The sequence below is a fragment of the Takifugu rubripes genome, chromosome 7 (genome assembly GCF_901000725.2).
Source record: "Takifugu rubripes chromosome 7, fTakRub1.2, whole genome shotgun sequence".
Lineage (NCBI taxonomy): Eukaryota > Metazoa > Chordata > Actinopteri > Tetraodontiformes > Tetraodontidae > Takifugu > Takifugu rubripes.
This window is the reverse complement of record NC_042291.1, coordinates 12297573-12321857: the sequence shown is the minus strand read 5'-3', so window position 1 is coordinate 12321857 and position 24285 is coordinate 12297573. Positions and strand designations below refer to the sequence as shown.

The 24285-nt window shown below is 46.7% G+C and overlaps 3 protein-coding genes and 1 long non-coding RNA gene across 6 annotated transcripts; 1 reads left to right on the top strand and 3 right to left on the bottom strand.

The window, feature by feature from the left end:
* Window positions 1–2186: 2186 nt before the first annotated feature.
* On the top strand, window positions 2187–12565 carry spaca6 (sperm acrosome associated 6). The gene is made up of 11 exons (XM_029839277.1): window positions 2187–3405; window positions 3490–3587; window positions 7189–7339; window positions 7421–7507; window positions 7712–7783; window positions 7975–7998; window positions 8070–8147; window positions 8602–8705; window positions 8823–8979; window positions 9116–9296; window positions 9400–12565. Exons 1-11 carry the CDS (start codon window positions 3315–3317, stop codon window positions 9449–9451), a joined length of 1095 nt encoding a protein of 364 aa, XP_029695137.1. The 5' UTR covers window positions 2187–3314; the 3' UTR covers window positions 9452–12565.
* LOC115250509 (uncharacterized) lies at window positions 5842–7196 on the bottom strand. 3 transcript variants are annotated; one of them, XR_003889074.1, is made up of 4 exons: window positions 6880–6908; window positions 6712–6812; window positions 6107–6593; window positions 5842–6028 (listed from the first exon to the last, which is right to left on the bottom strand). It is a non-coding gene; the product is annotated as an uncharacterized lncRNA (long non-coding RNA). The 3 variants fall into 3 exon arrangements; XR_003889073.1 differs by having other exon boundaries at window positions 6712–7196; XR_003889075.1 differs by having other exon boundaries at window positions 6719–7196.
* A 3325-nt stretch (window positions 12566–15890) lies between the features above and the next one.
* has1 (hyaluronan synthase 1) lies at window positions 15891–19215 on the bottom strand. Its single transcript, XM_003966003.3, has 5 exons — window positions 18976–19215; window positions 17915–18607; window positions 17608–17833; window positions 17386–17518; window positions 15891–17283 (listed from the first exon to the last, which is right to left on the bottom strand). The coding sequence occupies exons 2-5, from the start codon at window positions 18596–18598 to the stop codon at window positions 16608–16610; spliced, it is 1719 nt and encodes a 572-aa protein (XP_003966052.1). The 5' UTR covers window positions 18599–18607; window positions 18976–19215; the 3' UTR covers window positions 15891–16607.
* A 1613-nt stretch (window positions 19216–20828) lies between these two features.
* LOC101071730 (trypsin-3-like) lies at window positions 20829–22121 on the bottom strand. Its single transcript, XM_011605574.2, has 5 exons — window positions 21982–22121; window positions 21745–21892; window positions 21298–21560; window positions 21083–21219; window positions 20829–21011 (listed from the first exon to the last, which is right to left on the bottom strand). Exons 1-5 carry the CDS (start codon window positions 22019–22021, stop codon window positions 20862–20864), a joined length of 738 nt encoding a protein of 245 aa, XP_011603876.1. The 5' UTR covers window positions 22022–22121; the 3' UTR covers window positions 20829–20861.
* Between the last annotated feature and the right edge of the window lie 2164 nt (window positions 22122–24285).

Below are 24285 nucleotides of genomic sequence, written 5' to 3'. Positions count from 1 at the left end.
TTTATGCCACATCTAAAGAGCCTCCCAGCAGAGAGGTAAGTATGTTCTTACTGCACCAGGGGATCTCCCAGTGGTTAATGACTCGTTCGTTTCAGCCGCGACGCATTTCGGTTGTGAACGTGAAAAGTTCTAACTTCCAACGCGTTTGCTTGTGTGTTCTCTCATGTGTAATAGCACCTGGGCAGGTTTGTCTGGGGGACGTCCTGCGTGTGAACAGGTTGGAGCTTGTGCACCGTTTCTGCTGCAGCACACTTACGTTTCAACAACACTGCGGCATCTCGACGTCAAACATGGAACCCAAATTTGCAGATAAATGATCCCCCCAAAAATACAAAGGCAAGATATTCAAAAGGAGTTTAAACACTAGTAATAGAAAATCAATAAGAGGTAATGGTAGTCAGAGAATTGCTAAAATAGAAGATCTCACTTGTGAAACAGTAGTTTTCATCTAGATGTGGTTAAACATATCTTTTCCTTTTTAAAAATCCAGAAATAAAGGACTAGATGTTTCTTAAGACAAAAATCACTCCTTTGTGTCATGAATCATACCCCCGATACGTCTCAATGATCATCTGAGGTCGATGTGCCACAACAGGTAGAGGAGCCGCATTTTGCTTTGCTCTACAACACGGGCGTATTCGACCATTTCGTTTCAGTCCTCTGCAGCCGCGCCAACACTACAGCAATCATTTCTCCACTTTCATTACCCCACAACCTCCTCCCTCGCCTCCCTTCGCCTCAGTCTGGCGGTCGAGGCAGCAGCCATCTGCAGTGCGTTATAGCCGATGCGCTTCCCTTTCTGGGTAGGAAAAAAAAATGGGCGCACTAAATCAGAATTGTGCTGATTCAACACAGTCTTAGCGTTCTTTATCATCCCCTGAACACCGCTGCCCTCCTGCCAGAGGAGACGATGGAAGTCTGACAGTTGTGCGGGGCGAGGACTGTGAGCAATGAGCTGTCTGCCCAGCCTCGACCCTTTATCACACACATACAGTCTGCTTGAGTGGCCACTTATACTTTTTGTGGATTTGTTTGCATACTGTGCACCGCCACACACATAAACCGCCACGACCCACCCGATTTATAGACCCTCTGCAGCGCGCGGCCCATGCGTTTTTTCCTCACTTTTCCCATGAAATATAAATTTCTCGAGAGAAACTTGTGACAAGACGAGATGTCAGGTGATAAAAACGGTGCTGTCTCCAGTGCAACGCGGGGATGGGGATGCAACGCAGACGTGGAGCATCCCGATCCTGAGACAGACATGGCAGACACCATCCCAGACTGGTGATGTCATCCCCACGAAGCACTTCCAGTGCTTTGTCTCGCAGTGGCACTGCGGAGAGCAGCCGCAGGCACACACACACACACATACGCCACACTCATCTGTGACATTCCCTATTCGTCATTCGGGTTCTAATGCTAATGAGAATAGCTTACTTTCACGGTCCTTAAGTCAAATGGGTGTCCAGATAGCTGCCAGTAATGGTCTTCTGGAAACCAGACTGAGGCTGTCTGAACTGTAAAGGTGTGACAATTTGCCTTAGCAGCGTTAGCGTGGGATCAGAAAGAATAAATCTGCTGCGCAAGCACGTATTGTACTACGCAGGAGCTCATTCATCGCAAAGGGATGGGACAGAACACATACTGCCATATGGCAGCAGATAATATAAACACATTCTGCATGTTGTTTCTATGCAAATGTGCCTGGCATGAAATTACGGTATTATTGCAGATATGGAGGAGGATGCATGGAAGCTGTGCTGAATAGGATCAAAGCAGGGCTACACATTCAGCCGTGCTGCCTGGGTGTCTAGAATACCTGCTGCTGATGTGACACAGGCTCATCTATAGGTCCCCCAATGAATATTCATGGGGTATCATGAATGTATAGTGCAGTGATTTTATTCTAACCTACATATCTGAAAGGCTGTTGTGTGCCTGTCTTGCATATTTATGAAACAGACGGCACAAATGAAAGGTTGTTCGAAGGCTGCGATGAGTTCATTGCCGTCCTTTCCCAGCCTGACATTTCTTGCATCTCGCAGAGGAGACGCACTAAATGCAAGACAAGACATTTCGCCCTGCTGCTTTTTAGCTTTATCGCTTTTGTCTGCGCGGATTTCTTTGTTGTCCAGGGTGTAAACTGCGTGTCCACCCGAAAGTTGTTTGTTCCTTCGGGCTATAAGCGCCACCATATATCACTTTAACCCTCATTTGCTTTGAACGCGTGACATGTTGGCGGACGCGCAGTGTTGTCTAACATGGTCAGAACACTTCAGGGCCATTAATGATGCTCACACATCAAGTATAGTGTTTATGCTCCATCTGACTGAACAGACAGCTAATCAGTGACTCTAAATTAGATTTACTTTCATTTCAGCTTTTCCCTTAGGGCCGTATGATTCTGTTATCTGACAAACACCAGCGTAACTCCCTGTCCTCTCGGAGAGTCACAGAAATATTGGACTCAAACTGCCGACAGACACGGGGGCCGACGGAGCAGCACTGCAGAGTTATTAAATCAATAAAAGGAAATTGAGGGATATGACGCAACATTAAATATGCAAAACTGTGGCAATGTTCTTTGTTAATGTCGAGCACGGGTCTCTTTCGTCCGTCTTGGCGTGTCCTCGTGTTTACCGAAATGTCTGGATCCATTTGGTTGGCACGGACACATGCCCGCATCCGCCTCTGATGCTCAGGCTGCATAATTAAAACCACATTCTTGTAATTGGCCACACTTTGCCCCCATCTCCTCCCATCAAACAGGTTGCGATTTTACAGTCGTGTTTGAGCAACACCATAAATCCTGTAATCAATGTGATGATGGTATGATTGCTATACACACACCAGTAATGTCAGGCTCCCCCGTTCATGAGACTCCTGGGCTTTATATTTTTTCTCTATTCTCATCCTATTAGAGATTCTGACCCTCCCCCTCCATCACCACTTTCTGCTAGCCTCTCAGCCACCCTACCTCCCTCCCCCTACCGTCTCACACACACACACGCACGCACGCACAAATACACACATGCACCCGCTGCACTCTCATTCGCTCCCTCTCTCCCTCTCTTCCCACCTCTCACACGTCTACACACAGCTCACAGACAGAAGCGTGTGCGGAAGGGGGATTACTGATCTAGTACAGACGGGAAAAACGTGAGAGGAAAAGATAGATGGAGGGATGAGGGTGTAAAGGCGGGAGACTGCATGGGAAAGCTGAGAGGGATGACAAGAGTCTGTGAATGCAGCGCTCTGTGTGTGGTAGAGAGTCTTGGTTAGCATTTCAGGTGTGGTGTGTGTGAGCGGGCATGCGAGTACACGAGCCTTCTCTCTCCTCTTTTTGTTTCTCCGGTTTGCAGCTCTACGTGTGTGGCGACAGCAGCCCTGCAGAGACAAAAGGTGAGAAGCTGCTCGGACGTTAGTCAGGTAGGTTGGTGGGGTGAGAGCAGAATAATGGAATCAATACTCCTGTCTGTGTCCTAGCCGCCGCTGGTTTGGCTGTCTGGCCCCAGAACAGAGCGCCAGAGAGGGACGAGGAACCCGACTCACGCCGGCGGGGACGGGAGAGGAGCCCTCCAGATGTGAGGCGATTGTTTCTCAATTTCAGATTTTTTTTTCATGTTGATTTTGCTTTTTACATGGAAATTTTTCTTTCCTTTGACAGTTAAACACTAATGATTTAGCTGCGTGTGCGTGCATTTCCACAGTTTTTGGGGGGTTTTAAATGTATAACCATGAACTGTGCAGGATTAAAAGCTCATCAGTCTTGCCTTCGCTGCACGCTCTCCACAGGTCATGTCCATGTCTCATGAGTATTTTGCAGCTTGTTAGACCTTTACAGTTTTATGCTTCCATTCATGGATCTCAGATTTGCATTGATACTCTCACATTTGCCGCATAAGGCAGGTAAATTAGCCGAATTAATGTCAAGGTATAGACGTGTGCACGATACGCATTCAGAATTGCTGCAGTCATAATGACAGCACAGCCTCTCACAATGTGTTAACATTAAGTTTGGTTGGCAGCTTCTTTAACAAACTTGACAATCAACTTGTTCTGTGGATGGCCAGAATTAATTTCCAGAGTGAGTTACGGAGAAGATCTGCTTTTCACTTAAATCCAATCCACCTGCCAGGTTGGTTTTCCTACGTCATTCACTGAGGCAAGCTCAAAAATTGCATTTTTCCCCTGCAAAATCTCGGGTCCTGTGGCGCACGCTGTCAGTCTAGAACTAAAGCGTAATGTAAATTCAACTCTTTAGACTACATGCAATGATAGAGGCCTTTTTTTAAAAACATTAGGGCTGATGTCTAACGCTAACATGTTTTTTTTTTCAGTTTTCACTTTAAAACAAATCATAAATAGATATGTATGTATTTTTCCCCCCACGAGACAATACTGTCTTCTCCAGTCATGTGTCATGTTACCTGTCTACCAGTAGGGGGCGCGCGCTCCCAAATTTCTCTGTCCGATATGTAATGAATTTCAGTCTTGCCATCTAATAAATGTACAAAAAGTTTACCAGTAAATTTGAAAATGTATAAAACATGATTTGATAGGTATAGACTGAAAATGTCTTTCCACTTCATTTAATTGTGGATTACATCACACTCTCTTTCTGAATGGTTATTGGTGAAGTAAAAATTCTTATATTTTCGAGTTGAAGACGAGGGCTTAGGGCAGTTATTAAGATTATAAATCTGTAATAAATGATTTCATACCTAAGGCTTTCAATTCTTTGAGCCCTGAACAGCTGCTCTTGTAATTTCTCAAGGCTGTCACTAAATTTTGCTCAGAATGTCTAAGGAATTTAACGAGAGTTCGGAATTAATATCTTCGCTTAAGCGAATCGCCTCCCTTCAACAATGTTCTCCGCTGCTGCAGTGGCAACATTACCACAGCCGCAATGTACAGAAAAAAACTTTCCCTGCTGCACTGACGATGAGTGGGGGGGGGGGGGGGAATATGGAGACAAATATTCAATTCCTTGTTTCAATTCGACTGATTGGTTCTGCCTCTGTTGGCCAGAACCCCAGGAATCCGTTCAGTGCCGCAGAGTCCAAATGTGAGCTGAGGTCACGCCTTTGTCTCCATGCCTCACCCCTGCCGTTGATTCCCCTGCAACACGTTTCATCACATTCCTATTTACACGATTTTACAGTCAGACGAAGCTGCCCTCGATTCAAAGCCTGCTCTCCCAGTATGCCCCTCTGTCCCTGAGACCCTTAACCTGTGAGGTCAAAGCAGGTCACAGGTGAGGTCCTCGGGAACAGGGCTGCATTCAGTTTCAGCGCGCCAGAGTGGAAAGAGGATTTTTTTTGGTCGGGAGTTCACTCTTGAAGTTCGTCTCGTCATTGTCCCCTTTATTACCACGAGAAGATTGTCAGACGCTACAATGTCACGCTGACATCTACGGTATGTCCCAGACGTGATCGGGATGCATCAAGTTGGACCAGGAGATGGCCGCCCCTCCTCCTGCAGCGCAGACAGTCTCAGGGGGCCCATCCTGTTGGCTGGCTTTGTTTTATCGCCCTCACCAGGGCCCAATCGGAAGACAGCCAAGGGTCGCGACCCCGCCTTGTATATCAGCTTCAGCGAAGTCACGAGTTCACCGCGTTGGTGTTTTCTGTACCAGTAAACTTCCACTTTTCTTGGTTTGTACATCAATAAAGATTTATGTGTCTCAGTGTCTGATCTTTGCCCACTGGAGCCCAGGACATAAAGCAGAAGTCATGAATATAAAGCAACAAAAAGCTTGTGGAAGTTATCCCTCCAGGCGTCCATTGTTGGGTTTTTTTCTTTTTACAACTGCGTTTAAATAAGCTTTTCTACACTCTGATACTGGCTTTATTCCAGGACAAAGGCTCTTAAAAATACCTTTTCATGGCAAAAATATCCCAAACACTCACTCACACACACACACACACACACATCTGGGCTGTAGCCCGTCTGACCGCCCGTCTGGCTGTCTGACATTGGCAGTCCTGGTGCAGCCTCTCTTGGCCAACATTGATTGGCTTGTCTGTGTAGAGACAGATGAATGCATTAGTACCCAGCTCGCCCTGCCACCGAAAATATATTAAGTTCATGTATTAGGCACCCTGTCTGGTTGCCATGGAGATGCACTGGGAGCGAGCGACCGGGGATGGGGCTGTTGGCGGGGGGAGGGGGGGGTTGTTGAGGAGGATGGGAGACGAGTGGGGGATACAGGATGTGATGAGGCAGTCGACTTGATTTGTGGTCCCGCTCCCTCGTCCTCCTCCCGCGCCCCGATCCCTCACTAGTGTCCTCTTCCTTTCACTTCCCCTCTCCTCAGTTCGTCTTCTTTGGCAGTTGTCTCGCGTTTCTTCGCCACGCTCTCCATTCAGATGGTTTTCTTGTCGCTTTGTTTTCGTCCCCCTGTCTCCACACCTCCGCTCTGACCTTTGCCACGCGTATATTCCTCTCCGGTCCAGCCCAGACACTCTCCGCTTGATCTCTGTAACCGCATAAGCGTTCAGCTCCATCTTCATCAGCCCCTCTCCCCCTCCGACCGTCCCTGCCGTCTCCCCGCTTGGCTCACTCCGTCTCTGTGCTCTGCAGTAAAACTGGCGCATTGAGGCAGCAGGAAAATGGGGAGCATGCAGACAATAGAAGAGAGCAAACATGAGCAGGATTATTCTGGGACTTTACTCTCAAATCCAGATTTTAACACCAAATTCGGACCCAATACTTTGCCTGCAGGGGCTCCAGGACCAGAATCAGCAGTCTTTATGCCTTTTCCTTCCTCTGTCTGGTAAATGTGGCTCCACGTGTGTTGTTTTCTTCTAAACATGATGCACCTCAGATTTCCACTGTGACCAATTATACTGAAAACGTAACCGGTATATTTACCATTTATTTTGAATCATCATTTATTTCAATTTTCCAATTCAATTTTCAACCTAAACTGTGCCAAGGCTGATTGAAGCATCAAAGAGGCTTTGACACTTGTTTCCTCAAGGATAAAAGGTCTAGGAAGCTTTGATTTGACACAACATTAAATTTTATTTTCCAGCCGCCACATCAGTCGTCCCCCAAACTGGGTCTAAATGATAAAACGGTTCTAACGTAGTTTCGGTTGTGATTGTGAAAATGTGCAGATCTTTTTTGTTGCTTGCGTGTCTACTTTTGCTGTCTGGCTCCTCTTGGGGCTGTTTTCAGTGTTTTTTGGCTGACCTGTCGCTCACGATGACCCGCCTGTGTTCGACTCACGTCCTGGATCACTACGCCATCACGAACGTCGATTCGTGCTTCAAGATGGTGGGCAGAGCCTTCGACGGAAATGAGAAAGTCATCGAGGCCGCCAGAGTCGGTGCGGTGCTTTGATTCACCTTCCTTTCTGTCTACAAGACGTCTGATTTGACCTGAACCTTTGTGGGGGGGTGTTTTCAAGGTGATGGCTACGAAGACCAGCTCAAGGAAATCATGAACAACGAGCTTCTCAGCATCGTGGAGGACATCGATAAAAAGCTGAATACTGGTACCTGAACACCACTGACAGACACACACACTTGGCTGCAGTCTGCAGAGCACAGTTGGGGGGGAGGGGGTGGGGGTGGGGGGGGGGGGGGGTTCCAAATGAGAAATTTCAAAATGATGCCCTTAAGCGTGCAATTCACCGAGATGTTTTGAGCCAAATATTTCTGTCTTCCGCCTCCTCCCTCCCGTCCTCTCCATCCATCAGAGACAGACTATGAGGAAAGGTTGCAGACGGCAGCAGACAATTTCATTGCAGCTGCCTCCAAACTGCCTAGAGGTGAGAGAGGCTCTCCTTCCTTCATCTTCTCCCTCCACATGAAGGCCCACGTTAGGTCATTGCAGCGCTCATGTCTCTGACTCGCTCTTTAATAAGTTGCTCCACAGCTTTGCAAACGCTCCTCTCCACAAAGCAGTTTTATGCTCTTCTGACAGTCTGTTGTTGTAAATTGTCCATCTTTGTTTTCGCAGCGTCCGAGTGTTTCCCTCCATGCGGTTAGTATCCTTTGTGGTGTCCTAATCGCTCCAGAAAACAGCCCAGTGACCTTGTTGTTTAACCTTACCAGGTTTCCAGGGTAAAAACGCAGTTTACAACTGCGTCACCTGCAAGTACGACTCCTGTGAGTTCCCTCTGGACTGTCCAGGTGAGTGACAGTAACCCGTCTATCTGCCTGCCGTTACATCACAAATTCCAAATGATAAAAGAGGTTCTAATCCCAACACGACACATCCTTACATAACTATGATTTATCCCTCCTAAGCATCCGGCCTTGATCCTGGAAATGTTCCCCTTTTGATCCTTGAAATGTTCTTAACGGGGACAGTCGGAATTCGGGGGTAAACCGGCAGACATAGGCCCTATTTGATTCCCACCCATTCTAACTTTTGCGCCGAGCCCCTCAAGGTACGCTTTAAGTCCTTGGCTCCTTTATGCACGGTGACAGTTGACTCCCACACACTCATCTCTGCGGCAGAGCCGATGTTTAGCACATCTTCACTTTCACACTACTCCTCAGAGACCAGGTTTAAGTATTATCATTAAAGAGAGCTCAGACTGCAAGGCCTGCCCCTCTCTGAGGTTTCCCTGTGTGTGTTCAGTTAAAGAAATGCAAGTAGAGGAGAACAACAGGACCCGGATGATGTGCGACGTGCCGTTTCGCCTACCGAAGAACGTGGAGGTTGTCTGGCGGTTTGCAGAAGAGGTGAGCCTTCAGCCCGACAAACAACAGCCAAAAAAATGCTGAAAGGACGCGGAGCTGGCTCAGCGAGCCGCCGTAAAAGAGTGACATCAGCTCCGTCTTTGCCTCCGCAAACCACAGGTGAAAACTCAGAAGGTGACCCTTTTCGAAGACGTCACCACCGGCGTGGACGTGCTTTACTCCATCCCGGCGACCAGCCTGCAGCACACGGGCACGTACCAGTGTGAGATCTACTCAGACGGGCGCTCCATCGTCAGACTGTACTTCTACCTGACGGGTAAAACAGGAGATCCGCTAAAATGACCCTCAACAGTCGCCACAGCGACAAAAAGCAATCCAACCCCGTACATCATTTTATTTATTTCATCTGTATCTTCGCATATTCTCTCATGTGTTCTCTCTCCCTCTCTAAGTGACCCCCCAGGTTGCAGTAGGCCATACGGAGCTGCAGGAGGTATTTGACCTCTGCCTCCTCCCAGGAGGGCAGCTGCTCCCTGGGAGTGACGATGGCCCGCCCTCCATCTTCCACCCCACGCTGGTGCTCCTTACAGTCTGTTTCACTTCAGTGCTCCTAGTAATCCACCTTTCGCTGGGGTAACTTAAACAAGCTGTTTGTGCAGGAGTAAACAAGCACAGAAGTGCTTCCGTGCACAAATATTTGTCTGCAGCGCTTCAGTCTTTCTCTGTTTTGCCGCAGGGGTCTGATTTTGTCTGCAAGAAAGGATCGGATAAGTTTTGAAGAGGTTTGAAACGAAGGCTATTAATTCGGAGACGTTGGAGAGAACAAAGGAGTTGAAGACGCGTCCCACTGCAGTCTGACGTGAAAACTGCATGTGGCGCTTTTTGCCACTAGGGGGCAGATTGAATCCACACAGGAGAGGCGTCCTCAGCTTTGCGGTCACACTGATGATGAAATGGTTTTCTTCTGCAGTGTGTGTGTGTGTGTGTGTGTGTGTGTGTGTGTGTGTGTGTGTGTGTGTGTGTGTGTGGTGAGGATTTATTCAGCTTATATTTGCTACTCAATGTAAACAAAAACATTAAACGCAGGTCTACAGGTATTGCTGACTTAATGGCTGTGCACTGACCTGCCAACCTCTGACCCCACTGACCCCCTCAGCTATTACAAAAATAGCTCATTAATGTATTTGCGTGATTTATGTCCACACAGCCGGCCATCAACAGGAGGGTCCCCCTACACGAGCCTGGTCCTGCTCAAGGTTTCTCCCTATTAAAGGGAAGTTTTTCCTTGCCACAAGGTTTTTCCCTATTAAAGGAAAGTTTTTCCTTGCCACTTGCCTGTTGGGAGTCCGGCCTTGGGATTCTCTAAAGCACCCAGAAACCATATTGTTTGTGACAGACACTATATAAATAAAGATGAACTGAGCCTCTAGATGGAGCTGGACATGAGCACTATTCGATTTTGTGGACACAGGAATATGAAATTTAGCTTTCCATATGATGTCTCACCTCCATTAAATGTTCTATCTCTTCAAATCTAAATGTAAAAGCAAATTGTAGCCTTTCTGCATCCTGCCTAAAATAACATGTAAACACCTAAAAGAAACATACAAAAAGCAAGACAATTACATTTTTTTAAATGATATTTGATTATCCTTAAGTCAGCAAATAAAAAAGGCGTATGGCTTTTTTCCATCCACTTTGACAGTAAACGGGAGGTCGTGAGGGCAACTGCTGGTATTTTGCAATATAATCACGCAGAGAAGACTCATGCAGTTGTAGTTCCCCATGGCTCTCTTGGCTGTTTTTACGTTTGTAGCGCCACATCCCCAAATGACAGCAAAGTTCAATACTGTACATGAATAAATCTTTGCAGATCGAACCTACGATCGTGTCACTGAGTAAAGGTCCAATTTTTCTTACCGTCTAACTCATTTCTGCTTTTGAACCTTTTATCATGTTCGAAAAATAACATCTATTTAGAAACTATCATCAAAGAGGCGCAGCTGTTTTATCACTCTTTAATAGATTTAGTAGCTTTTACATTATTGGTGGCGAAATTCCTTAAATAATCTCTGAATCCTTGATACTTTTGATTATATGTAACAAAGCTGGAGAACGACGACCTTCTCGACCAAACGTCTTCTCTGTCTGTCTGCAGGATGAACGGCTGTTGCCGTGGAATCGCTGGACAACAGAGTGCAACTTTAAAAACAGACAAACTGTACAGCGGCGCTACGTTTCACTTTCCCAGTCATGGCTGGGTAGTTGCTGTTGAACTTTCTGTTTCTGTTCTGGGTGCTGCTGGGAACAGGACTGTGGTGGACAGTGCCAGGTACGAGATGGAGCTATCAGATGATTCAGGGACAGGCTGAACTCGGGCATCCTCCACCCGTCCTCCACAACACCCACCCTGCCCACTGGAAACCTCAGCGTCCATTCTTCCCAGACAGCTGGGGGATAAAAAGCAGGATCAAACACTTCCAGTGTAGTGAAACAAAAGGCTGAGCCAACAACAGATTCAATTCCAAGTAAAAGTTAGTTGTGTTGAGATTGTCGTCATCAGGAGGAATTGAAACAATGTGTCAATGTGTCACGAACTTTATTGCGACTATATAAACATTCGGGATGAATCCCAGTGATCCATGTGTGATCAATGAGCGCGATCAATTCTTTGTAATTGCTAATGACGTAAAAAGTTGACAACGTTGCAGCATCTGTACAGGTTTTATGGTGTGATTTTTCTGGGGTTCATCTGGGCTGAGAGAAAGACCATTTCCTTGTTTTTCCTCCCATAATCCACATTTTAACACTGGTTTCCAGTCTGGCTGGTTGTCGGATGACTGTCCTACAGGGATCTTGAAACACAGTGACTCCTGACTGGGATCTCCAAGTCTTATAAAGCACTAGTGGAGTTGCTAAATATAGTCAGACGTGACTCAACACTTCATGTGTCATTTAATGGGCAGATTTCTCCCGTTTTTCCACAGGGTTTCTTCGTTGCCATGGGAGACAACGATGCTTTCACAAAAGTAGGAACTCCAGACCGCATAGATGTGAAATCAGTTATTTTAATCTGGGCTGTTGACCCAATGGTTAATCTGAACCTATTGTCTGTGTCCTCTCTTCTGGACGGAGATTCTCACTTGAAATGCTCCACCAGCTGATCCTGCTGTTACCAGCTCTATTTCTTTGGTGTTTTGTTTGGAATAGACACATTTGTAAGTGATATTAAATCACTCAGTGACTGCGTGACAGTCATTCTATAGCATTTTCAAGGTTTACATGAAATTCAGAAGTCATTTTAAAGAAATAAAGAGCTTTAGCGTCACTAAGACCAGGTAAATATTCATGTGCTAGTAAAGTTCACATGAAGTCATAACCTATGACCTTCGGTCATTTATTTCCTTAAATGCGGACTGATGGAAGGTGCAACCATTATTGTCACATCAGTGAAGTAAAAGTAGTTGTGTGAGAATGTTTCCTGAATTCAGGCTCTGAATGACGGTTGCTGGAATGCAGATTTAGTCGACACGCTTTACGCATGTTCCAGTAATTGAGAATGAGCGAACGTGGCTGTAACATTGCTCCAGATGACGGTGCAGTCTCTGGGAACACCCTGATTCTCCCAAATAACCTGTGCCAGAAATAATAAAACAATGAACGAGACTCCTCCGTCCCCAATCTCTGTCCGTACTCCTCCGCTCAAAGATGGAAAATGATAGAGGAGAATGTAAACCTGGACTGGAAATCCAGATTTGTAATGGAAACCTCAAACCACAACAATGAAAAGACACAAAAAAAACATCTCTTGGTGGTTCGCTTCATTGTTCTATAGAGCAGGAGCCTGTAATGACTGTTGTTGCCATAACAACAGCTACACTTCCTCACTTCCTCTTATCTGCAGCATCATAATGTGGCGTCACACAGCTCCACCACCCTGTGAATTTACACATATTCCAGCTGTGGTAAAACGTGCACCTTCATATTCGTGCCAGAGTTCTCTCCTCCCCCAGACAGGGTGGTGAGGAGGATAATTGGAAACAGATGGAAGGGAAGTGATTTTTGGCTTCGTCATAAACTCAAATTGCTTTTAACTCCCCTCCCCCTGAATTTTTTTCATTTTCTTGCCTCATAACTCAGACTAGAGCCACGCTTGGACAGTCCCCCCCATCCTTTACCGGAGGAGACCGCGCACGTTGCGTCACCACAATCTGAGGTTGATGTTGCTCTGGAAATCCAGACACATTTACTCATGTGAGAAAACAGTCCAGCGCAGCCAACTTGGGTGGTGTAAAGCTTTGAATCACTGCGTATCGGGCAGCCTCCTGGCTGATAATGACCCGCGTCAGTTTCCCCAGGAGGCCGATGGGCAGATGAATAAAAGCCATTTTTACAGAGGAAAACACGCACACGCATGCACGCACGCACGCACGCACACACATTCTAAGATTTAAAAAGGCTTTTTATTTACTGTGTGTCCACCTGCAGCTGAGACGAGAAGGTTATTGTGATGCAACAGCAGTTTCAGTGGAAATTGGAACACATCTGGAACCCACTGATTAGGCGGTCCAACAACACCGTGCTGTTCCTGCACTGTCTGTACGATACAACTGCTACTCCTTTGTATGAGAAGCTGAAACCTGCAGATGATATTAAATAGCATCTTTTTGCTCCAGCTACACAATGTTCCTGCAGCGCCACAGTTCCGATCCTCCCGCTCGAAGGTCTCATGCTAAGCATCAATCTTCAGGTGGTTAAAGGCGATGTGATCGGGAATTCAAACAGGGTAGAAGAAAAATCCGGTTACAGGAAAGACCTCGTTCTTTATGCAGTTTTTTCTCCACTAATTTCTGACCTCGTCTGCGCTGAATGTTTAGATCTGTTACCCTTCAATATATAACATTCAACATCCACCCACAAATTCTTGACTGTTGCTTTCTGCCCTCGTTTTTAGTTATTAAACACTTCTGGCTGGAACATGTTTCGTTGACGATTGAACTAGCAACGGCTGCTTTGTGCGGCGAGTGAGAATCACACGGCCGCGTGCTCGAGAGGCTACTAAACATCAGTCCCGCCGAGATTAAATGTAGGATCACAGCCACGTCATTTTTGGGCAGCATCTCGTGAACAGAGGGGTCTTTTTGTTCAGCGACTGGGGCAATTACGTTTTAATCAACGATTTTAATCGGACAAGGTGTCACTTTTACTGCCCTCCACTAAACCGCAGTTCCACCCTGCGTGTAATGGACCAACATTTCCATCTACAATAAACATTCTGCTCTAATGTACGTCGAGATGATTGGGAAAACAGCTCCCACCCAGCTCACATGCGAGTCCCTGTGCCAGCGTGGCCGTTTTGTTCTTAAACGCTCCTGACACCACCCAGACTGTGATTCAGATAAATCTGTATTAGTCAGATTGACAGGTTGTGCTGCATTATGACGACAGCCAGTGTGAAATAAGGAGAGTTGTTGTTTCCACTGGACGTCGGAGGGAGACTTTTAGGTACCAGAGAATGACTAAAACGCAGCTGTCACCCTCGTGGAGGTGAAGCAGCTGGGAACGCTGCTCCGGACTCGGTTTTACCCTTTCAGTTTCAGCAGCTGCGTTTGGATCCAGTAAAGGTCCATAGAGAGGATCTGATTAGAATTACTCCATCCACCAGGACTTGTCCTTCCTGATAAAAAACACACAATGTTGTCCATATGCAGGACTGATGTCCTAGCCAACACTCCAGAATCACTGGTTTCTATGTAGCTGCTCATGTAACTGGTTTCTACGTTGGCTTCCCGTCACCTGAGTGATGTCATCAGTCGGCTTTTATATGATGACAGCTGTAATATGCTTCATTTTGGGGCCAGCCATCTTTCCTTTTTATACCTTTTCTCTTTAAATGGCTTAGAACCGACATATATTTAGGGCTCATATAATTCTTCCTCCTCCAAGTCATCATGATCCACTAACCAGCAAAAAGCCATTGTCCAGGACTACAGAAGAGCCTGTCTCTCCGTGTTTAAATTGCGCCCAATCCGCCCTGCTGGCGTAGGGGTTTCCATTCACCCCCAGTACCTTCCTATCAGCCAGCTACACCCCAGCCTGGTGCTCTCATCTGCTCTGGCTCGTATCAATCTCCAGATAAAAGCAGCTCTGATTCCCTCCTTCTTTGCCAAATTGTCTTTGGCTCCACACCAAATACAGAAGCCGTCTTCTGCATTGACTCCTTTGTCTGATGTTATGTTGTCCTGCTCCTGTCCTCACGCCCCACAGAGTAAGAGCCTTCCAACGAAGGTCCGTTTTGCTCCATTTCTCCCCAACATCAGCCACCATCTGCCCGTGAGCGGTTAACTCCACCTCTTATTTACCCTGTTGAGAGTTATATCAATGAAGGTCATTTACCTTTTGTGCCTAAATCTCGCCTAAAATCTGATTTTTACTTCTTTGCTCACAACCCAGGATGTTCTTTTGGGTCTTTTACTCTTTTGTTGTCTCTTTTTACTTGTGCTTTTCTATTTCAGAAATATGTGTGCAGCACTTTGGAAATATATTTTTCTTTTTCGTAAAAATGGAGTATTGAGTGGATTTGTATCTTGAGCATGAAACAAAGCTTGTATCCAACATGCCTGTATCACAGCTGAACAACTCTTGCACACTCTGAATGAATTCCTATGGCAACCAAACATAAAACAAGAGCCTATTTCTAAGATTGCAGGAAACAGTCACGATGAATTAATCATATTTACACTCATTTTTTTTAAATTGAACTGATGGCTTTCATGAGCAATCAAGGACTAAGGCTTTTACATGTGGACAACAGGAGTAGGAAGAAGCATAAGGTCATTGAATCCATCCCCTTCTCCAAGTCTTGGTAAGTCATCAGTCTTCCCCTCTATCTGACATGAGTTCATTTTCTGAACCTAAACGACCAAAGAAAGTCATCTGATCTTAGAGAAAATAAACAAATTACTAATTAAAATAGACAGAAATGAGCACAGGAGGCATCTGGTTTCTAAAAAAGAACATCAGTTTGACTGTATGTACGTGTGTTTGTGTGTGTGTCTGGGTGTGTGTGTGTGTCCGCGTGTCCATGTGTCCTGTGACGGACTAGTGACCTATCCTGGACGTATTCCCACCTCCCAACCAGTCACTGCTGGGATAGACTCCAGCACCTCCCATCACCCAGACTGGGAATACGTAGACGGACGGACAAAAGTCACTCACATCTACAGGGAAGATTCATTTACATTTATTCAAACTCTTCATATTATGAGCAGCAAAACCAAACATTTTCTCCCGGAACCGAAATCCAAACGGGGTCAAAATGAAAGCAAAAAAAAAAAATAATAATAATACAGATCAGGAAAATATTATATTTATTGATTACATTTTTAAAATTACTTTTTATATAAACCAACTAATCAAGTCACATGTTCAGCATATTCAAAGCCCCCCCCGCCCCAAAAAAACTAGAAGATTCACGAAAGGTGCATCTGTACAAATACCTCCATGTCATAGAACTATACAGCAACTAGATACAGACAAATTTAATATTTACATGTTTGTGCTCATCATGTCTAAGACTCCACGGAGGTAGAAATACTGTTGGGCTCGCTCTCCTTCACAATATGAGACTTGTCAATGTGTTTCTTTTTCAAGTAGGCGTGCTGCGCTGTGCTAATTACCATCTAGGATCCAGTGCAATGACAACAGTGGCAAAGTGAGGGTCAGTAACGTGACGCGGACTGTAAACAGCGTGACTGTGGCTGGTAACTAAAAAAACCACTGAGAGGACACTACTCATAAATACAAATATTAATATACCTTTTACTTTTAAATGCCGCTCATAAATATCTGCTAACAGGCTCTCGATGCCACAGGAAATAAAACGGCAGCTGGTACTTGGTCAATAAGTTAAAAGTGTCAGTAGTGGAATCCCACTAAAAGACTCTAAACATTCACTTTGTATGTCTGCGAGCGTTTCCGAAACAACCTGCGGAACCAGGCCCAGTAGAGGAAGAGCATCAGCAGCCAGTAGCAGGCGTAGGCCATACAGCCAAAGACCAGAAACTCCGTCTCCATTATCTTGGCTGGCGTTGACCAGTCCAGTCCACACTCTCTGTAAACGGTGTAGCAGAGGCCACCTAGTAGAATGGCGGCCCACACCGAGAGAGGGAGGAGAGGAATGTAGTTCCCCACCATCTTACGCCTGCCGGACGTCCCCCAGCTGCTTTTGTTCATGGTGAGGATCGCAAAGTACTTGGCGGGCAACAAGCTGGTCATGTAGAGAGCCGAGTACAGAGACATGAACACCATCACCAGGTCCCCGCGCAGGACGCAGGCGTAGGCCGCTTTGACCAGCCCGATCAGCTGGATGCAGCACAGGACCCACAGGATGTCCCACAGCGTGCCCGTCCAGAACAGCTGGATGATGGTGGCGGTGACGAAGAACGGGAAGACGCCCGAGACGATGGACTCGTAGGTCATCCACAGGTGGTGCTTGTGCCACCACATGGCGTTGTAGAGCCACTCGCGGAAGTAAGATTTGGTCCAGCGGGTCTGCTGGTTGAGCCAGCGCAGAAACTGAGCAGGCGTCTCCGTGTAGCACTTGGAGAGGGACGTGTATCTGAAGGAGATGGCAAAATGAGGAGGTCTGCGAGTCTCCCGGCAACACCGCACCTGTGTCCGGTGTTTTGGTTTTCACGGACGGTAATGATACGGTTCTTACTTTGTGGCGTAGCCCATGCTCAGCATCCGGTTGGTCAAATGTCTGTCATCACCAAAAGTACAGTGAGTTCCCAGAAACTTCTGATTGTACCAGGACTCCAAGAACTGCTGCAGGAGGTCGTTCCTGTACAAACCTGCCAGAACGCAACCAAACGCATCAAAGAAATGAAGCACAGGAAGTGATTTAGAGCCCAAACTGCATCGGTGGGTGACGTGGTATTACCCAAAGGTCCGCTTATGCAGGAGACGCAGTTGAAAAAGGACTGGCAGGATCTCTCGATGTTGAAAGCCATCCAGTACCTCAGGCTGCTCATGAAGCTGATGTATGAGTCTTTCAGGTTGAGGATCATCACGTCTCCCCCCACAGCGCCGTACTTGGGGTTGCTCTCCAACACTTTGCACAGCTCCACCGTGGCCAGCGGGTCCAGCTTGGTGTCCGAGTCACACACCTGAAGAGGAAGAGGGCGGGGCCACGTCATTAAAAATGTACATCTGCATTGGGGACACAACTCCGAAAGGTGGGAACGTACCTGTATGTAGTCGACCGATGACCCCAGAGCTTTGAACGCCGTATACATCACCTCCCGCTTGCCCCCCCACTTCTGCATGATGCACACGCATCTCTTCGTCTGAATTAGGTACTCGACTTCGTATCTCTGTAGATCCTCTCCTATCACGTATCCATCCTCTCTACATGCTCCCATTTCTGCATCCTGCTGGGCCTGAGCAGGATCCCACGTGTGGTAGTTGTTTTTCCACACATAGTAGCCAGGGTCCTGGTCAGAAAACACCTCTCTGAACATGTCCATCATGTAGCGGTCATCATCTGCGTTCCCGTCGATCACCATGATGATGCGCAGCAGCTCGGGGGGGTACTTCAGGGCTCTGATGGAGTCCAGGCACTCTCTGAGATAGACCGGGTCCTCCTGGTAGGCTGATATGGTGAAACCGATTTTTTTGGTGAAGGTGCACCGGTCCGCTCGAGCCTTCATCCGCCGGCGCTCAACAAAGGCGAAGAAGCTCTGGACCAGCACGTGGAACGAGAGGAGGAGTCCGTAGAAGCCAAAGGAGATGATTCCATACGTGGAGGTCACCAGTTGGAAGCCCTTCACGTAGGCCCACACCATCACACCCAGGACCAGCAGAGCAAAGAGGAAAGTGAGGATGGCGCGAAGTGTCGAGCCAAGTTTCTTCAATATCGGTTTTAGCTCCATTGCTTTTGCCTGAATGAGACCAGGACAGGAGGTTTACAGTCATTTCCTTAATGACACTGTAGGAAAGTTAGTGATTAAACATATGTAATGGAAAAAACACTAACATTACTTTTGAGTTTTATAATACAACTTTAGCATGTAAAGCCGCAGACTTTAATCAGTGATGTATTTTGTTTAGAATGTCTTTAAGTATAATGTATATGATTATACAATGTTTTATTTGAATATAAATGACACCTGGTACCAGAGTTCTATAATCAAATTTAAATGAAATTGGTCAAAAAAAATATGTTGCAGGACGAAAAGGACAATTAAATTAAATTTCTTAAACTAATTAAGTTCAAGTGTTCCTTTTTAAAGAAAATAAAAAATCATACCTGACCCGGTTCCACTGGCTTTAAATGTGCGAGACATCCACGTTGAATTTGATGTTAGAGAAAAGTCCCAGGTTTTGAGACGCGTCCCAGCCATACCCCGTTGGTCTTTATATCTCGGGAATTGTCAAATACGCGCGCCCCCGCTGACTCAGTCGTGCGTCAGGAAACAAGGCGGTGAAGTTTAGATTTTTTCCCCCCTCTCTTGCCATAGGGATCCAAAATGTGGGAGCGTTAGAAACTTCCTTAGAATGACCCACAAACATTCTGAAAACTGAACCTATTTCAATGTTTCTGTGCATCTGCTGTCGGATGTTGCCCCCTCCCGGTGTATACCTGAATAGCACGTATAAAGATGAAAATATTTCTTTATTGTGGAAGTATGGGTGAAAAAGTCAGATATTTTCAGCTGTGGGGAGTTAATGTCTAAGCTGATCTCCTGGAGAAAACGGAAGTTTCTCCGCTATACCACTAATCTCTGGCTTCAGGGGGCCTCAAGTTGACCCCTCCGCTCCACCGAGCTGCTGTCGCCGTCCCTGAGCCCAACCGATGATTACATCCCCGGAGAGATCCAGCATAGGGAATTCTCCTGACTTCTCATGAGGGTCCACGCCCTGGACCGCAGGAACTGGCTTCTGATCCGTCAACACGCTCCATGTCAGGCCCAAATAGAAGCCACCACAGCTGATGTCACATCTGAAGTCCAGGCCAGTCAGTGTTTGTGTGTGTGTGTGTGTGTGTGTGTGTGTGTGTGTGTGTGTGTGTGTGTGTGTGCGCGTGTGTGTGTGTGTGTTATTATTCATTACATGGGATGTGTATAATTATAGCCACTGTGCTGCACACATGAGTAACTCCACATCTGTCCCAACTGTTATTGAATGACAGCATTACAAATGTTTTATTGCTTTTGATTTAGTGATTCTAAAGCGCTGATTTCACATGTGTTCCTAGTGCTGTTTAACATCAGCTGTTTTCTGCTCCTTATCTGTCTTTTGAATGGAAAATTTATGGTTCGGCTGGGATGTCACTCACAGTTTTTAACTGCGTTACTCTCAGGCCACATCAACTGCATTACCAAACTGCCGCAACTTATATAGTGTCTTTATATGTGGAATTCTGAGGGTTTCCACACGGTCATGTGACTCTGCTGGCAAAATCGACGTCCTACCCAAAAACCGCGCCCCTGCAACATGCTTCACGGAGGATGCTATTTATTGTACTTGGAGTATGAGTCCGCAGAAACCTCGTTAGGTCTTTATTTGGTGGTCCAGTAAATGCCTGGTGACTCAGCCCTCCCCCGCCACACCCTGCTAACCAAAATCCACTTCAACGTCCATCTGTGCAGTTTTGATGATGGATTTTAATATGTGCACCTGAGGAGGCTTGATGTCTTCCAGTTGGTAAGCCTCCATTAAAACACACGCAGACACGCATTTGTGCTTCCAAATGAAGAAAAGAGCTGCTCTGATTTGCGTGCACTGATTTAAATCTCTTTCGGTGCCACACACGCTCCAAAATTATGAAGCGGTGCTTTATAGTTTAGACCCATGGGCAGCAGCAGCACTTTTCCCTCTGATGATTTACTGTTGCCTGACGGTGTAAATGTCAGGTTTGATCGTTGACTGTTCTGCATTTTCCTCAGAGATCCCTGAGTATTGTGTTAAACACTCCCTCCTTGATGTGTTGGGCTCTTTGATCCTGACTGTTTTGATTTACAGTCACGCTCCCCAAGCTATAAATTACAGAGCGTAACTACTGCGTGGAAAATCACCTGTCGATCAGCTGACTGTCATGTAAAGTCTGGTGGGAGACGCTCTCTGCCCCAAGATCTTTATATACCACACCGTACACGCAGCACATCAACAAATTGACTTTAATTTCCTCTCTGCTCAGCCAGATGCCATGGTGTCCTTGATCCAGGAAATATAATTACAGACTTTTGTGTACACCCCGGGCTTGTTTCTCTGAGCACATCCATGGCCCCAAGACACGACTCCTTGGAGTTCTCCATCGCACATCATGGGGCCGCCGGAATCACCCTGAAGACACAAAGGTGATTTTCACCACTGTATCATTGATGCAGATGTAGAATCTGGGGTGTCTCTGTCACCTGACAGGAGTCCTTCCCTCCCTCCAGGTAGCCAGCACAGATCATGTTTTCAGTAATTTGGAAAGGATACGCATTAAAGCACGTGTTGTCGCTCAGGAGAGGGGCCTCCAGGCACTGCAGCTTATCAGGGTACCTCGCTGGAGAAGACAGACAAGTGTGCATCAGTGGGCGTGAATGGGATTACAGCAGCGCTCTCACGCTGTGCGTCTCCTCACAGCCCTCGTCGCTGGGGCGCAGGCTGCCCCATCCAGAGATCAGGCACATCGTCCCGTCAGCGGCGCACTTGGAAGGCAGCACAGCAGGGCGCACAAAGCTGTTCAGGGTGGCGGGGCGGCTCAGTTTGATCAGCATTATGTCACTGTCCTGCGTGCGAGGGTTGTACTGTGGGTGGCGGACAAACTTAGAAGACATGATGTGCTGCTCTGTCCCATCAGGTTCCCATATGTTGTGCTCTCCCAGCCGGACTTCCAAATCTGCCCTGGAAACGTTGCGATCGTCTGGTTTTATTTATCCAACAGCAATATATCATTTTCATTTCTGAGGGAGTCATCCCAAAGGGATCAATAAAGTTGACTTGAAGTTGACATTTGAAGCATTTTGGCAACAAACTGGTTTCCTTTCAGCCCCCAGTTGCCATAGTTTTCATAGTTGGAGTTTCTTACTTGCAGTGTGCAGCAGAGAGCACCCACTCCTCGGACAACAGAATCCCCCCACAGAAGTTGTAGCCCGTAAAGAGAGACGCCTGGTAGGGCACCGAATTTTTCAGACACTCGTATCCTCCGACTATCTTTTCGTCATCTTTTAAGGCAACTACAGGTGAAAAAAAAAAAGCATTGGGGAAGTAACAAATCAGCTATAATTCCACAGCATTTGTTCATTTATCACATTCTGTGTCATACCAGTCCCTCCGAAGAGAGTCAGGAGAATAAAAATCTTCATGGTTTCTGTCTTTCTGGCCGCCACTGAGCGTTTGCCCTCCCAGTTTTATGTATTTCGGTCCCGTTATCACTTTTCTCTCAAGGCCGTCCGTCGTCATAGATGCGCCTCAAACATTAAACATGTGTTACATTTCCCCAGAGCGCAGGGTTGGACGTACAGCAAACATTCAATAACATCTGAGGTGCAACGGCTAATACTGTTGCACCAACACGCATTTCCCTTCTGACATCAAAGCTCACATTTCCTCTAAATTCTCTGTACAACCCCGAGACAGTTTCTTGCCAAACGCTTCCTGCGCAACACGCAGCACGAAACCTCACAGCTGAGTCAACCTCCTATGTTGGGCGATGAACTCCAGCACCTGGTGAAGGCTTCAACCATACCTGACGCCTTCTTATCAGTAAACAGCCGCCTGGAGACGGTGCGGCGCCGCAGTGACATCTTCTACAATCAAAGCCACCCCAGGTTAAATGGTTAAATCTTCTCCATGATAAGCTTTCACCTTTGGTAGCCACGTAGGGTTTAAGTAAAGTGGGTGAAAGCTGATTCAGGAGAGATGATGCGTGAGTGTAGGTGTTTATTAGCACCACGCAGTTAAACATATAAATATGAGGGCGCATTTAACCAAACCCGTGATTATACACTTAATGCTAAACTGTAACACGTTCCCCTCCAGCACGGGACAGTCTCCACCCCCACCTGTCATCGCTGTCTGGAAAACAACACCGTCCGTCTGATTCTTCTGCCGATTCTTATCGTTTGTTGTACAGGAAACGGCTGTTATCCTGCAAAGAAACGTATCAGGGCCGACTATGTGTCATGTCGTCGCGTACGTGTGCCCATGCAGGGAAATGTTTCCATCAAGCAGGGTCCAGAACATGTCAGTGGGATTTATTAGGGAAAACAAAATCGTTAAAATGTGCAGCAAATGCAAACACCCCCCCTCGCCCTGAGCCAATTGCTCAGAAATGTGTTTGAAAGTCTCACATGTGAGACCCAGCTGTGTCCTTTGAGCCTAAGGCATTCAGAAGTCGAACCCTCAACCCAATTGGGGCACAAGATGAAGCTCTGACTGGGACACTGGGACTCAGTGTAAGAAAAGCTCAAAGTTCCATCCCTTTGAGCATCTGCTGCCTGTGTTTAACTGGGTCCTGTTCCCCTAACCCCATTCCAAAGCCCCCCAGAATAACCGTGGTCAGACAGTCAGCACTGTGTGATGAACGCTCCGCCAGGCTTGTTTGCTGAGTTCGGGCTGACATTCATATTCCCAGTCTGGCATTGCGGTTGAAAGCAGGGACGAATGTAAGGAAGTGGTTGAGGTTATTGAGGTTTTGCTTTTCTTCCCCCTATGAGGTGTGTTTCATGGAAAAGAAAAAGAGGTTGGAGAGCGTCATGAGCTGTCGGGGCAAAAGAAGAAAAAAAGACATGGGCATCGATTTTTGACTTGAAAACAACATTCTTGGAATCCCCACACCCTCAACGTTGGTTTGATTTACAGTCAGCGCTGCGGCGGGCGACAACATCAACAAACCTTCGAGTTATTCCAGCGCGCGGCGGATTCCCACCATTCACGCCTTGTGTTTCGGCCACGTTTGGACAGGACAGTTGCTGCGCGGCAGCTTCACAAAGCGTTTGGAAGCACTGCGAGCTCGCTCTGTTTTTCACTCAGGACCAGCAAAAATACTGGGTGTGTAATAGCAACGCTGGCGCACTAAAGTATGTCATTAGCGCTTCACTGTCCCACACGTGGCCTCGCACACGCTCACAGTCATTCCAGCCGTACCTCTCAGCTTGCCCTCCCACCCCCTCGGTTGTTGCCGTGAATAATAAAACCCCCTGTGCTCTAAATTGTTTCACCCTCTGCAGAAAGTCTCCTCAAACCTCCACTGGCTGCCCTGCACACCCAAATTGGTATTTGTGCGGCGTACACATAATTATGGGTTTGGTTGGTAAATCAAGAACTCTGGCCTCTGAAAGCTTCCCTCAAACTACAGCCTTGGAAGAGCTATTAATATCCTCCACAGACACCAGCAGAATGCGCCTGCCTTTGAGTTTCTGCTGCAGAAAAATAAATCAAAAGGGAGCTTTTACTTTAATGTGATTATATTGTCCGCACTTAGTTGCAGTAAGGAGAGCTGGTTCCCTCCATTGTTCCATGTCAAACACTGGTTTGGATGTCTTTTTGCACTTGAGTGGATTCAGATGCTGAATATTTATGCATCTGGCAACAAAAAGGCAAATCCGCCTACACGTGTTAATAATGC